Genomic DNA, 16,501 nt, shown 5'->3' with positions numbered 1-16,501 from the left:
AAACATGAGGTGATGACTGCGGATGAATGGCACGACAATGGGCCTCATGATCTCATCACGGTATCTCTGTGCTTTGAATGTGAGCATTTGCCCACTGAAGTCGGTTATGACGCCGAACTGCAGTCAGGTCAAGACCCTGCTCATCACGTAGATGAGCTTCCCTGAGACGGTTTCTGACAGTTTGTGCAGAAATGTCCCCAGCACAAGGTGCACCTGTGTAATGATCATGTTGTTCAATCAGCTTCTTGATATGCCACACCTGTCAGGTGGATGGATTATCTTGGCAAAGGAGAAATGCTCACTAACAGAGATGTCAACAAATGTGTGCACAAAATTTGAGAGAAATAACCTTTTTGTGCATATGGAACATTTCTGGAATGACCAACACTTGACATGTTGCGTTTATATTTTTGTTCAGTGTAAGTTTAAAACACTGTATGTTAAAAGCACTGTGTGTATGTGTGAGTATCCCTAACCTTGCCAACAGACAAAGAGCTATGAATGGATCAGTGGTTCACCAATCAGGGCCTTGATTGGCTCTGCAATAGTAACAGGGTGTGATGTATAATAAAAATTAAACAATTGTGGAGAAAGTTTCTTTGGGACCATCAAGCAATGTCCTGACAACTGATACACAGAAATGTTCTTGCAACATTCTCATGAAACATGTCTAGAACATTAATATTGGATACACTGAGAATATGGTAACCACTTTCTGGGTATGTTCTGTTTGACATTGAGGGAATGTTATCCTAACTCTAATGGCAAAACATGCTAAAAAGGTTCTCAGAAGGTTTTTGCTAACATAGATAGAATGTTCGACTATCTAACGGAAAACTGGACACTAAACATTAGGGGAACATTACAGGTAACATTACAAAAACTTTCTCTCTCCCTAGAATTATTAGCTGGGTTTCTGTATAGTTGTCAAATTTTGGTGGGGCATATTAACCGGTTTTAATGATACTCCTGAATCACTATGATCAATCAAATATTTTCTTGAGTTTACTTTTAAGAGGGGTGAGATTTACTTCAAAGGGAATTCATCCTATTGCTTACACCTATCAAGTTGTTTCAGATTCACACAAGTGCCTAGGGAGGAGGAGGGGTTAGGGTTTTTTTCTGGACAGGGCCTAACTATATTGGCCCAATAAGCACGTCTTGAGATATCCCTTATTGGGACAGTGGTTAGGGTGTTTGCATTGGTGCTGGTGGCTTGGGTTTGAGACCCGCTAGGGGAGTCTACCTACGCTCACATTCTTAGCAGTATATGTTAATGTCATTATTGCTGTTATCAGACATTTCTATTGTTTACTCTGCCTTCAGAAAGTATTCACCCTTGACTTTTTCCACACACTGATGTTACAGCCTGAATTTAAAATGGGTTACATTTAGATTTTGTGTCACTGGCCTACACACAATGTCAAAGTGGAACTATGTTTTTAGACATTTTTACAAATTAATTAAATAAAATCCTGAAATGTCTTGAGTCAATAAGTATTCAATCCCTTTGTTATGGCAAGCCTACATTAAGTTCAGGAATAAACATTTGCTTAACAAGTCACATAATAAGTTGCATGGATTCAAGGAAACTGCTCAGGGATTTCACCATGAGGACAATGGTGACTTTAAAACAGTTACAGAATTGAATGGCTGTGATAGAAGAAAACTGAGAATGGATCATTGTAGTTACTACACAATACTAACCTAAATGACAGAGAGAAAAGAAGGAAGCCTGTACAGAATTCAAATATTCCAAAACATGCATCCTGTTTGCCATAAGGCACTAAAGTAAAACTGCACAAAATTTGGCAAAGAAATGAACTTTATGTCCTGAACACAAAGCGTCATTGAGTACCACTTTTCATATTTTCAAGCATGGTTGTGGCTGCATCATGTTATGGGTATGCTTGTCATCAGCAAGGTCTAGGGTGTTTTTTAGGATAAAAAGAAACGGAATAGAGCTAAGCACAGGCAAAATCCTGGTTCAGTCTGCTTTCCAAAAGACACTGGGAAACAAATGTATCTTGCAGCAGGACAATAATCTAAAACACAAGGCCAAATATGGCACTGGAGTTGCTTATGGCAAGACTTGAAAATGGCTGTCTAACAATGATCAACAACCAACTTGAGCTTGAAGAATTTTTAAAAGAATGTGCAAATATTGTACAATCTAGGTGTGCAAAGCTCTTAGAGACTTACCCAGAAAGACTTACACCTATTATCACTGCCATTGGTGATTCTAACATGTATTGACTCAGGGGTGTAAATACTTACAGTACCAGTCAAAAGTTTGGACACACCTACTCATTCCAGGGTTTTTCTTTATTTTTACTATTTTCTAGACTGTTGGAAAAGCATTCTTCATGAAGCTGGTTGAGAGAATGCCAAGAGTGTGCAAAGCTGTCATCAAGGCAAAGGCTGGCTACTTTGAAGAATCTCAAATATAAAATATATTTTGATTTGTTTAACACTTTTTTGGTTACTACATGATTCCATATGTGTTATTTCATAGTTTTGATGTCTTCACTATTATTCTACAACGTAGAAAATAGTAAAAAATAAAATAAAACCCTGGAATGAGTAGGTGTGTCCAAACTTTTGACTGGTACTGTATGTAAATGAGATATTTCTGTATTTCATTTTCAATACATTTGCCAAAAATGCACTTTGTCATTATGGGGTATTGTGTGTAGATGGGTGAACAAAAATTTATAATGTAATGCCTTTGGAATTCAGGCTGTAGGACAACAAAATGTTGAATAAGTCAAGGGGTATGAATACTTCCTGAAGGCACTCTATATGGACATTTCGTTAGAAGACTTGGAAAATAATATTTATGCATCTTTGTTTATTACCATAATGTGTATAGATTTATCCTCTTTCGTGCATTTCTGGAACATTGACTACCAGCTTTGTGTCTTTGTGCATGACCTCCAGATACTTTTTCAGGTCTGATGTGGTGTTTATGGATGAAGAGATCAATGCTGCCTTTGCAGAGTTTGCATTTTACTAAAATGTTGTTCTCTTTCACCCCGATTAACTCAAAATAATGGGAGAATTTCCACAAGGAAAAGGTAAAGCGGTGTAACAACACAGCTGCCATCTTTCTTTGATTTTCAGCTTTACGATGGCCTATTTTAAACGAGTTAGCCTACAGCATGAATTCCGTTAGCATGAGACAAGGCTTTAAAAAATATATAACACGCCGGTAGAGATATGCTTCTGAAAGTAATATACGGATTACTATAAATAATAATAATAATATTACAATATTTAAAAGAGAGTAACTTGTTATATTACTCCTTACTCATAAAATTGATAAAAACATTAAGTAATATATTATCCCCAACACTGGTCCCAAGTAATTATGTTGCAATTTGTCTATTTTTACACATAATAATAATAATAATAATATGCCATTTAGCAGACGCTTTTATCCAAAGCGACTTACAGTCATGCGTGCATAAATTTTTTTGTGTATGGGTGGTCCCGGGGATCGAACCCACTACCTTGGCGTTACAAGCGCCGTGCTCTACCAGCTGAGCTACAGAGGACCACACATGAAAACTTTGAGATTAAACTATGTGTTGTGTATTGTTTTTGGTATAACCGGTATCATCATTGCTTAAATGCCAAATGTGAGAAAGTACAGACATGCTACTGTAAATGTACATTTCTGATATTCTTTTATGTTTCTATCAGAAGCAACACTACTTCCTGGGCCATGTTTCGGCAACAAATTAGGAATGTTACAGATAGAAATGCAGTGGCGAGAGCTGATGTGATGTTTGTTCTACATGATTCCCATCTACTGATTCCCATCTTTCAATGAGAAACTAATTTTAGTTGTATCACATAGGTGTGTTGTAACTGTTGCCAAATAATGACATTAACATATATCGCTTAGAATGTGTGATTCCCCTATCGGGTCGCGAACCCAGTTCACCAGAACCAATGACGAACACCCTAACCACTGTCCAGTTATCTCTAAGGATTTTTTCTTATTGGGCCAGTATAGTTAGGCTCTGTCCAAATGAAACCCTAACCCCTCCTCCTCAAATGGTTGAAATAAGTAAATCAAATAAATTAGAGAATAGTCAAATTAACTGATAACTGACACAGACATGGTGGTGTAGAAGGAAGATCTGAATGCCGTGAACCAAGAGGTTGTGAGTTCAAATCCCAGGTGAGGACATGTTGAATAATAATGACTGTATACAGTGCATTAGGAAAGTATTCAGACCCCTTGACTTTTTCCACATTTTGTTACATTACAGCGTTATTCTAAAATTGATTAAATCGTTTTTTTGCATCATCAATCTACACACAATACCCCATAATGACAACGTAAAAACAGGTTTTTAGAAAATGTATAAAACATTTTTAAAATAGTCCTCCTGAGTGGGGCAGCGGTCTAAGACACTGCATTGCAGCGCTTGAGGTGCCACTACAGACCCGGGTTCGATCCCGGGCTGTGTTGCAGCCGGCCATGACCGGGAGACCCATGAGGCGGTGTACAATTGGCCCAGCCTCGTTAGGGGAGGGTTTGGCCGGCCGGGATGTCCTTGTCCCATTGGCTCTAGCGACTCCATGTGGCGGGCTGGGTGCTGACACGGTCGCCAGTTGTACGGTGTTTCATCCGTGCGGCTGGCTTCTGGGTTAAGCAAGCAGTGTGTCAAGAAGCAGTGTGGCTTGGCAGGGTCGTATTTCGGAGGATGCATGGCTCTCGACCTTCGCCTCTCCCGAGTCCGTACGGGAGTTGCAGCGATGGGACAAGACTGTATCTACCAATTGGATATCACGAAAAAGGGGTAAAAAGTACTTTGTTGAGGCACCTTTGGCAGCGATTACAGCCTCAAGTATTCTTGGGTATGATGCTACAAGCTTGGCACACCTGTATTTGGGGAGATTCTCCCGTTCTTCTCTGCAGATCTTCTCAAGCTTTGTTAGGTTGGTTGGGGAGTGTCACTGCACAGCTATTTTCAGGTCTCTCCAGAGATGTTGGATCGGGTTCAAGTCCGGGCTCTGGCTGGGCCACTCAAGGACATTTAGAGACTCCTGCGTTGTCTTGGCTGTGTGCTTAGGGTTGTTGTCCTGTTGGAAGGTGAACCTTCAGCCCAGTCTGAGGTCCTGAGCGCTCTGGAGCAGGTTTTCATCAAGGATCTCTCTGTATTTTGCTCAGTTCATCTTTCATTCGATCCTGACTAGTCTCCCAGTCCCTGCAGCTGAAAAACATTACCCACAGCAAGATGCTGCCACCACCATGCTTCACCGTAGGGATGGTGCTAGGTTTCGTCCAGACGTGACGCTTGGCATTCAGGCCAAAGAGTTCAATCTTGGTTTCATCAGACCAGAGAATCATGGTCTGAGAGTCATTTAGGTGCCTTTTGGCAAACTCCAAGCGTGCTGTCATGTGCCTTTTACTGAGTAGTGGCTTCCGTCTGGCCAACTACCATAAAGGCCTGATTGGTGGAGTGCTGCAGAGATGGTTGTCCTTCTGGAAGGTTCTCCCATCTCCACAGAGGATCTCTGGAGCTCTGTCAGAGTGACCATCGGGTTCTTGGTCACCTCCCTGACCAAGGCCCTTCTTCCCCGATTGCTCAGTTTGGCCGGGCGACCAGCTCAAGGAAGAGTCTTGGTGGTTCCAAACTTATTCCATTTAAGATTGATGGAGGCCACTGTGTCCTTGGGGACCTTCAATGCTGCAGACATTTTTTGGTACCCTGCCCCAGATCTGTGCCTCGACACAATCCTGTCTCGGAGCTCTACGGACAATTCCTTCCACCTCATGGCTTGGTTTAGGCTCTGACATGCACTGTCAACCTAGGGACCTTATATACAGTGAGGGAAAAAAGTATTTGATCCCCTGCTGATTTTGTACGTTTGCCCACTGACAAAGACATGATCAGTCTATAATTTGAATGGTAGGTTTATTTGAACAGTGAGAGACAGAATAACAACAAAAAAATACAGAAAAACGCATGTCAAAAATGTTATAAATTGATTTGCATTTTAATGAGGGAAATAAGTATTTGACCCCTCTGCAAAACATGACTTAGTACTTGGTGGCAAAACCCTTGTTGGCAATCACAGAGGTCAGACGTTTCATGTAGTTGGCCACCAGGTTTGCACACATCTCAGGAGGGATTTTGTTCCACTCCTCTTTGCAGATCTTCTCCAAGTCATTAAGGTTTCGAGGCTGACGTTTGGCAACTCGAACCTTCAGCTCCCTCCACAGATTTTCTATGGGATTAAGGTCTGGAGACTGGCTAGGCCACTCCAGGACCTTAATGTGCTACTTCTTGAGCCACTCCTTTGTTGCCTTGGCCGTGTGTTTTGGGTCATTGTCATGCTGGAATACCCATCCACGACCCATTTTCAATGCCCTGGCTGAGGGAAGGAGGTTCTCACCCAAGATTTGAAGGTACATGGCCCCGTCCATCGTCCCTTTGATGCAGTGAAGTTGTCCTGTCCCCTTAGCAGAAAAACACCCCCAAAGCATAATGTTTCCACCTCCATGTTTGACGGTGGGGATGGTGTTCTTGGGGTCATAGGCAGCATTCCTCCTCCAAACACGGCGAGATGAGTTGATGCCAAAGAGCTCCATTTTGGTCTCATCTGACCACAACACTTTCACCCAGTTCTCCTCTGAATCATTCAGATGTTCATTGGCAAACTTCAGACGGGCATGTATATGTGCTTTCTTGAGCAGGGGGACCTTGCGGGCGCTGCAGGATTTCAGTCCTTCACGGCGTAGTGGGTTACCAATTGTTTTCTTGGTGACTATGGTCCCAGTTGCCTTGAGATCATTGACAAGATCCTCCCGTGTAGTTCTGGGCTGATTCCTCACCATTCTCATGATCATTGCAACTCCACAAGGTGAGATCTTGCATGGAGCCCCAGGCCGAGGGAGATTGACAGTTCTTTTGTGTTTCTTCCATTTGCGAATAATCGCACCAACTGTTGTCACCTTCTCACCAAGCTGCTTGGCGATGGTCTTGTAGCCCATTCCAGCCTTGTGTAGGTCTACAATCTTGTCCCTGACATCCTTGGAGAGCACTTTGGTCTTGGCCATGGTGGAGAGTTTGGAATCTGATTGATTGATTGCTTCTGTGGACAGGTGTCTTTTATACAGGTAACAAGCTGAGATTAGGAGCACTCCCTTTAAGAGTGTGCTCCTAATCTCAGCTTGTTACCTGTATAAAAGACACCTGGGAGCCAGAAATCTTTCTGATTGAGAGGGGGTCAAATACTTATTTCCCTAATTAAAATGCAAATCAATTTATAACATTTTTGACATGCGTTTTTCTGGATTTTTTTGTTGTTATTCTGTCTCTCACTGTTCAAATAAACCTACCATTAAAATTATAGACTGATCATTTCTTTGTCAGTGGGCAAACATACAAAATCAGCAGGGGATCAAATACTTTTTTCCCTCACTGTAGATAGGTGTGTGCCTTTTCAAATCATGTCCAATCAATTGAATTTACCACAGGTGGACTCCAATCAAGTTGTAAAAACATCTCAAGGATGATCAATGGAAACAGGATGCACCTGAGCTCAATTTTGAGTCTCATAGCAAAGGGTCTGAATACTTATGTAAATAAGCTAAAAAATATATATATATATATTATATCTCTAAAAACCTGGTTTCGCTTTGTCATTGTGGGGTATTGTGTGTAGGTTGTTGAGGAAAAACAATTATTTAATCCATTTTAGAATAAGGCTGTAATGTAACAAAATGTGGAAAAGGGGAAGGGGTCTGAATACATTCCGAATGCACTGTAAATGAACATGCATAATGTAATAATGCGTGTCAAGTATGTAAGTTAAAAACACTATGTTAAAAGCACTGTGTGTGAGTGTCCCTATCCTTGCCAACAAACAAAAAGAGACGTGAATGGATCATCAGTGGTTCACCAATCAGGCCCTTGATGGGCTTGGCAGTAGTAACCAGGCGTGATGTGTAATGATTCTTTTTTGGGGAAAAACCCTCAGAAAACTGGACACAGGAATGTTCTTGCAAAATTCTTATGAAATGTGTCTAGAACATTAATATCTTATATTGTGAGAACATGGCAACCATGTTCTGTGTATGTTTGGTGGGACGTTGATGGAATATTCTTCTAACCCTCAGAAAACTGGACACAGGAATGTTCTTGCAATGTTCTCATGAAATCTGTCTAGAACAGTAATATCTTATATCTTGTATATTCTGAGAACATTGTAACAGATAGAATGTTCCCCTAACTAACAGAAAACTGAGCACTCAAAGATTAGGGTAATATTACGAGTACAATTACAAAAATGTTCTCTCTCCCTAGAATTGTTAGCTTGGTGTAGTGTACACATATTCACAGTGAAGTACAGGGACATCACTGTAAAAGCCTACCGTATTGACACCATTGGATATGCTTTGATTATACTGGGATCCTTGTGTTTTGCAGGACAAGCCTGATTCCATGTGACTCCAACCATTTGGCAAAAAACCTGTCAATCCCTCTCGTCAACCAATGGCAACAGCCCTACAACAACCATGACGATGGCAAGCTCTTTCGCAGGTGTGACCACATACTCCTAGCAAAATGCTTGTCTTTGTACTGCATCTATGTAGCAACAGTTTTGGTTGAATTAGTTCCTAAATTCATAAGAGGTTATTTTGTCCATCAGTCAATTATGTTTAAAAATATATATATATTTGGCTGCTTCTTGGCCTTGAAACATTACAGAACATTCAGATTGAAATGAACGATATGAGGTAGATATGATTGTCTGTCATGTAGAATCGGGGATCATGTCAGCGCAGAGAGACAGCGCGAGAAAAAGAGCAAGAGTATATTTACTATGCCCCCATATGCCTGTAGGAGGAGCTTCCCCAGCACAGAGCTGCTGTCAGTTGAGGTCAGCCTAGACTCCGACTCCCAGAATACCGCGGGGCAGCAGAATGGAGAGGCCTGGTGCACAGCAGGTGCTGTAGTCACACACTCATACACACTACCCGTATTGTTCACAAATAAGGACACATGACAATACACCACACACAGACGGCCACGCATCTATGGTACCATGGACACATGCATGCATGCGATTGCCACACATGCAAGCGTGCAGAAATCATGCACATGTGCACACACACACACGTGCTCTCATAAAATTAATCACGCACACGCCTACAGCTAACACACATTTCATGTTGGTTTTGACAACATATGTCCTTCCCCTAGATAAAGACTACACCCCTTCCATGATGGTCCTGTGTGGTTCTCTAAACTCGCTGCCCAGCTGCAAGTCCCTGGCAAGCCTTAAGTCCAGTGAGTGCCTGGTCCACATCAGCACAGACAACAGCCCTGCCCTCTCTCCCAGCTAGGGGGCACCAAAGAACGACTGCCATTCACAAACACTGGAGGAAACAGCTCAACCCAACATGAGAAACCTGGGTTGTGTTCATTAAGCACCAAATGGATGAAGACAAACTGAAACAGGGAGGGACTACCTGGACTTGTCAAAAAAGAAACACAAATGTTCCATTTTTTCTTCTGCTGTCAAAAGGAGGACGATGTTCCCCCTCAATAAACCTTTAAAATTCCCTTTATTCCACCCTCATTCCTCAAATCCAACACTCCCTCATTTCAAAACACTGTCATTCTATAAGACTGTCTCATCTCTGACTGAATAGCTTGTCTATCACATGCATCTCCAATCGTGTCAAAAAAGAAAACCAACCGGAAGAGCTGCAGTACTGCCCAAATCCTTAAATTCCACTGTCTTTCAATGTCTTTACTCGGCTGAACTGCGGACCACCTGCTATAGATGGGAAATATGTCTGCTTACTTGAAAACATAGCCATTATACAATTACAGATCGTAGTGTACAATTTACAGCAACTACAAACATGTATCTCTCCCATTGACCAAAACATTAAACCTTCCTAGAGGGTTGTACTGTAGAATTACACCTATCGGTTTGTGTTCGTCTGTCTCTGTCTTCAGTCTTGCAAGTCTGTCAGTAGTAGTATCGGTACTCGTATCTACTCTCTGCCTGCTGTGAACTCTTGCAGTGCAGGACTTTTAACTGTCAGGACCTCCTTGACACCATTCAGAAGCTTAACACATTTCTTTGCCATATTACACCTTATGTGGCATTATTACAAGTCTGTTAGTACAAGCTAACATTGAGGGATGCAAAAGGGTTTGTATTATATAATTTCTAAACATACAGTAGTGGCCATTGATTGTGAAGAATAAGTAAGTAGTTCTTCATATTACCAAGTAAGTGTCAATGAAGCTTTGGGCCTGACTCAGTCAATTCTGGTATCCAGGTTTAAAGCATATGGCGAAATTGAAATTGCTCATGTACTGCACGAATGCATGGAATTTAAGTGTGGGAAACAACAAGAGACATAACTGCATATCAATTCAAACAGGCTGTGTTGCTGCGGGGGACGGATGTTGCCTTTCACTTATCCTGCAGACCTGGATACCGGTTTTGATTGAATTGTCTGTCTGTGTGTCTTTGTGTGAGTGTAGGAGTTACTTGTATGAGTATTGGATGTTCAGTTTTTTTGGGGGTGTATGCTATATTTATTTTGTATTATGATTCATTCCTATTATACTTACTCGTTTTATGTATCTTCATGTAGATCACTATCTCATCCCAGGTGTTGGGAGTTTGGACGTATGTCATTTAAAACAGCAATAAAACAGCCTTTTTTGTTAAACATTACATTGCTTGTGTTGTTGCTAAAGTAGGGCTACTTATGGTACAGTGCCTTCAGAAAGTATTCACACCCCTTGACTTTTTCCACAATTTGCTTAACAAGTCACATAGTAAGTTGCATGGACTCACTCTGTGTGCAATAATAGTGTTTAACATGATTTTTGAATGACTACCTCATCTCTGTACCCCACACATACAATTATTTGTAAGGTCCCTCAGTCGAGCAGTGAATTTCAAACACAGATTCAACCACAAAGACCAGGGAGGTTTTCAAATGCCTCACAAAGAAGGGCACCTATTGGTAGATGGGTATAAAACAAAAAGCAGACATTGAATATCTCTTTGAGCATGGTGAAGTTATTAATTACACTTTGGATGGTGTACCAATACACACAGTCACTACAAAGATACAGGCTTCCTTCCTAACTCAGTTGCTGGAGAGGAAGGAAACCCCTCAGGGATTTCACCATGAGGCCAATGGTAACTTTAAAACAGTTACAGAGTTTAATGGCTGTGATAGGAGAAAACTGAGGATGGTTCAACAACATTGTAGTTACTCCAAAATACTAACCTAAATGACAGAGTGAAAAGAAGGAAGCCTGTACAGAATACAAATATTCCAAAACATGCATCCGGCACTAAAGTAAAACTGCAAAAAAATGTGGCAAGGAAATTAACTTTATGTCCTGAATACAAAGCATTATGTTTGGGGCAAATACAACACAACACATCACCGAGTACCCCTCTTCATATTTTCAAGCATGATGGTGGCTGCATCATGCTATGGATATGCTTGTCATCGGCAAGGACTAAGGAGTTTTTTGGGATGAAAATAAACGGAATAGAGCTACAGTGGGGGAAAAAAGTATTTAGTCAGCCACCAATTGTGCAAGTTCTCCCACTTAAAAAGATGAGAGAGGCCTGTAATTTTCATCATAGGTACACGTCAACTATGACAGACAAAATGAGGGAAAAAAATCCAGAAAATCACATTGTAGGAGTTTTTATGAATTTATTTGCAACTTATGGTGGAAAATAAGTATTTGGTCAATAACAAAAGTTTCTCAATACTTTGTTATATACCCTTTGTTGGCAATGACACAGGTCAAACGTTTTCTGTAAGTCTTCACAAGGTTTTCACACATTGTTGCTGGTATTTTGGCCCATTCCTCCATGCAGATCTCCTCTAGAGCAGTGATGTTTTGGGGCTGTCGCTGGGCAACACGGACTTTCAACTCCCTCCAAAGATTTTCTATGGGGTTGAGATCTGGAGACTGGCTAGGCCACTCCAGGACCTTGAAATGCTTCTTACGAAGCCACTCCTTCGTTGCCCGGGCGGTGTGTTTGGGAACATTGTCATGCTGAAAGACCCAGCCACGTTTCATCTTCAATGCCCTTGCTGATGGAAGGAGGTTTTCACTCAAAATCTCACGATACATGGCCCCATTCATTCTTTCCTTTACACGGATCAGTCGTCCTGGTCCCTTTGCAGAAAAACAGCCCCAAAGCATGATGTTTCCACCCCCATGCTTCACAGTAGGTATGGTGTTCTTTGGATGCAACTCAGCATTCTTTGTCCTCCAAACACGACGAGTTGAGTTTTTACCAAAAAGTTATATTTTAGTTTCATCTGACCATATGACATTCTCCCAATCCTCTTCTGGATCATCCAAATGCACTCTAACAAACTTCAGACGGGCCTGGACATGTACTGGCTTAAGCAGGGGGACACGTCTGGCACTGCAGGATTTGAGTCCCTGGCGGCGTAGTGTGTTACTGATGGTAGGCTTTGTTACTTTGGTCCCAGCTCTCTGCAGGTCATTCACTAGGTCCCCCCGTGTGGTTCTGGGATTTTTGCTCACCGTTCTTGTGATCATTTTGACCCCACGGGGTGAGATCTTGCGTGGAGCCCCAGATCGAGGGAGATTATCAGTGGTCTTGTATGTCTTCCATTTCCTAATAATTGCTCCCACAGTTGATTTCTTCAAACCAAGCTGCTTACCTATTGCAGATTCAGTCTTCCCAGCCTGGTGCAGGTCTACAATTTTGTTTCTGGTGTCCTTTGACAGCTCTTTGGTCTTGGCCATAGTGGAGTTTGGAGTGTGACTGTTTGAGGTTGTGGACAGGTGTCTTTTATACTGATAACAAGTTCAAACAGGTGCCATTAATACAGGTAATAAGTGGAGGACAGAGGAGCCTCTTAAAGAAGAAGTTACAGGTCTGTGAGAGCCAGAAATCTTGCTTGTTTGTAGGTGACCAAATACTTATTTTCCACCATAATTTGCAAATAAATTCATTAAAAATCCTACAATGTGATTTTCTGGAGAAAAAAAATCTCAATTTGTCTGTCATAGTTGACGTGTACCTATGATGAAAATTACAGGCCTCTCTCATCTTTTTAAGTGGGAGAACTTGCACAATTGGTGGCTGACTAAATACTTTTTTCCCCCACTGTAAGCACAGGCTAAATCCTAGAGGATAACCTGGTTCAGTCTGCTTTCCAACAGACACTGGGAGACAAATTCACCTTTCAGCAGGACAATAACCTAAAACACAAGGCCAAATATACACTGGAGTTGCTTAACAAGATAACATTGAATATTCCTCAGTGGCCTAGTTACAGTTTTGACTTAAATTGGCTTGAAAATCTATGTCAAGACTTGAAAATGGCTTTCTAGCAATTTTCAACAACCAACTTGACAGAGCTTGAAGAATTTTTAAAAGAATAATGTGCAAATATTGTACAATCCAGGTGTGTAATCGCTGCCAAAGGTGATTTTAACATGTATTGACTCAGGAGTGTGAATACTTATTTATATACATTTGATATTTCTGTTTTTCATTTTCAATAAATTTGGAAAAAATTCTAAAAACATGTTTTCACTTTGTCATTATGGGGTATTGTGTGTAGTTGGGTGAGAAAAAAAAGAGTTCATACATTTTGAATTCAGGCTGTAACACAACAAAATGTGGAATAAGTCAAGCGGCATGAGTACTTTTTGAAGGCACTGTATGTTGACTTACTGCATTTGCTATGTCACAATATAACGTTATCTGTTAGTTTACTGTAGTGCACAACCAGTATCCATTCTTCTTGTTGAATGATATTATGTGTCTTTGTGTCATGTAGGTGCAGATATGGGTTCTAGTTCTGCAAGACGTGCCAGTTTTTCAGTTTTTAAGAGCCTGATTTCAAAGTTTTCTTCTTTGATCTGAATGGAAGTACAAAATGCTATTCACAATTCAAAATGAAACCAAAAAATGAATGATGAGACAATATTCTATGTTATGTTTCCGCCATCCGCCATTAAATTCAAAATTAGACCTTTAAGATCTAAGAGAACCAAGACATACTGTTGTGTACTTCGCAAAACCTACCAGATCTTCCCCTTTTGTAGTCTTCCTCCTTTTGTATTCTAACTTTTAGTAAACCAACACCTCTCCCCTTTTAAAAATGGACCAGTCGAATGTTACAAAGATTGGGGTCAGAGGATAGAGTCATTAATTAATTAGCACAGTCAAACACACATAGAGGTCTGTTTGACTACAGCAAACAACTGCTGTAGGTCCCTCGGTGGAAGATGGTAATATATTATGTTGAGGAGTGAGGACACATTCCTGGTTGACATACTGTCCTTTTAGTTCCCTGGGTATAACCCAATGATGTATACACACACACACACACACGCACACGCACTCGCACACACATCTATGGTATGACCCCATGTGGGCTATGCTATGGGTCATGGAAGGTTTGCGAAGGGTAAGTCATTTTCTGTCATGACACCTTTTGACTTGTGAGGGCAGCAACCTAGACATACAGTATGTACACTGTGTGTGTGGACATGAGGTAGTGAGCATGACCGTTCTGTGATAATGCTGCTCATTCACTCCCTCCCATGTCAGGGAGGCCGATGCGAAGACCTGTTATCTCTGGTGTAGGTTGAAGTTCCACTTGAATTGCTGATCTAGGGTCAGTTTTGCTTTGTACCTACCAGTGGGTAACCTTTTAATTTGGGTTGGTTAAAGCTGATCTAGAATTTGTGGTTAGAAGCTACTACTTCTGGTTTGAATGTTATCGCTATCCCCTCTCCGGTCACACAATTGGCACTCCCTCTCTCAGGCTCAGGGACAGTTATCTATCACAATGCACACTGTCACACACCACCCACGTTCCACAATCGCCCCTCTGTGGAGATACACCTCGTTGTCTACCCTCAGACAGACACACAAATACACACACACTAAACCGCAGTCATGATTACATAAGAGTGAGCCCGTTATTAGAATGAATTAAGATATGCTTATGCATTGAATTAATTAATGGATGGATGGATAGATGAATGTCATATGAAGACTGCACATTGTGCACAACAAATATTATTTCAGAATCTCAGGTTAAAAGTAATTTTAAACAAAAATATTAAAATGTAACGTTTGATATGCTTGAATAGCCTAGGCTATGTCATAAGATGTTGAATCAGTGTCCAGTTTGATTATCTCAGTATGGAAACAAAAACAAGAGAAAGTTCAAATCAATATGACAAATGAATTGGGCAGTGACAGATCTTTTTTTTCTGTCACAGTGATATATTGGTAGTGAGTTGCTCAATGGATTTATGGTAATACATTTGACTAACCAACCAAATCTCAGATTGAAAACTGGACCCACCCCGCATAATGAAATCCACACGAGCGTGAAAGTTGTTTGAGTTGGCGTGAATCAACAACTCAAGAAACTCCACCGTGACCACCTCAACTTAATTGGTGATCAAAATAAGTTACACTGCGAATAATTATGATGATATATCGTTTACTAAGAAGACTAATGATATGTAGTTTATTAACATACTGAGGTTGGACTGCTTCCTTCTTTGATAAAAGTGCTGAAATAGCTCAATATCGTCACAAAGGAACTCTGCTGGCTGGCTAGCTAGCCAACTCGCACGAGCGAGAGAGTAAAGAAGATACATTTATCACCGGGTAACTTCATCTCGTAAACTATTTCGTAGGCATAGCTCAGTTAGAACACTATTTAGCTAGCTAGCCATTGAAAACATGTACTGACTTGAATAGTTATCAAAGTGAAGTAGCTAAGAACTGAGGGAACAGGTAGCCACTGTTAGCTAGAGTGAGACCTCCCCAGTTAAGTTCTAGAAGTTGGGTATTCAATACTTTTTACCAGAAATTCAACGAGCTAGCTAAACCTTGAGTTGCAGCCGTTTGGGAAGATGTCTTGCCGAGGCGGAGTCAGCCAGAACCGGGGAGCCACTTCTGGTCCACAGCCCTTGAGAGCAACAGTTCCATTCCAGCTGCACAGCAAAGCACAGACCAGCTTGAAAAATGGCAAGTCAGGTATGGTAAACAGACAGTACAGATATAGCTAGCTACCTACATGTTTTCATTTATTATCTCATTCAACATTGGTAACTGCTTTCAAAAGTCATGCTTTCATCTGATAACAACCAGTAAAATGTATAACAGAACAATTCAATAATTGCCTGACAAAGGAAATGGTTGAAACAATGTTACACCCATTCAACCATCCAATGCTGAATAAGGTCACTTGAACAAAAATACAAAATGGCTGTAAAATACAGCAATTACTGTAATATTACTCTAGGCTACATAACGTACTATATTTAAAACTGTCATATAGTAGTTGTAGTAATACAGCTGTACTGTTGGAACCTTCCGGTAACAGTTACTAGTCAAAACAGGTTGAACGCCTTTCTGGGCTTCATGGAGTATCAGTCTCCCCATCACCAATTACAACTAAAAG

The 16,501-nt window shown here is 40.9% G+C and overlaps 2 protein-coding genes across 3 annotated transcripts in view; both read left to right on the top strand.

The window, feature by feature from the left end:
• The window catches only part of rundc3ab (RUN domain containing 3Ab), a 52,617-nt gene extending 41,893 nt beyond the window's left edge, over positions 1-10,724 (top strand). The window contains exons 9-11 of the mRNA XM_084163835.1: positions 8,451-8,564; positions 8,868-8,971; positions 9,228-10,724. Coding sequence (XP_084019961.1) covers positions 8,451-8,564; positions 8,868-8,971; positions 9,228-9,370 — 361 coding nt within the window. The 3' untranslated portion in view covers positions 9,371-10,724. The remainder of the gene's footprint in view (positions 1-8,450; positions 8,565-8,867; positions 8,972-9,227) is intronic.
• Positions 10,725-15,429: 4,705 nt separating this feature from the next.
• Positions 15,430-16,501, top strand: part of LOC311126991 (protein FAM117A-like) — a 46,271-nt gene continuing 45,199 nt past the window's right edge. Inside the window, exon 1 of one of the 2 annotated variants that reach the window (XM_084158724.1) lies at positions 15,430-16,065. In XM_084158724.1, the coding sequence (XP_084014850.1) occupies positions 15,951-16,065 (115 nt within the window). In that variant the 5' untranslated portion in view covers positions 15,430-15,950. Of the gene's footprint in view, positions 16,075-16,501 lie in introns of both variants that reach the window. The other variant, XM_084158723.1, reaches the window with a different exon arrangement.

Source organism: Coregonus lavaretus (genome assembly GCF_964263955.1).
Source record: "Coregonus lavaretus genome assembly, chromosome: 1".
Taxonomy (NCBI): Eukaryota; Metazoa; Chordata; class Actinopteri; order Salmoniformes; family Salmonidae; genus Coregonus; species Coregonus lavaretus.
This window is presented reverse-complemented; position numbering and strand designations above follow the sequence as displayed.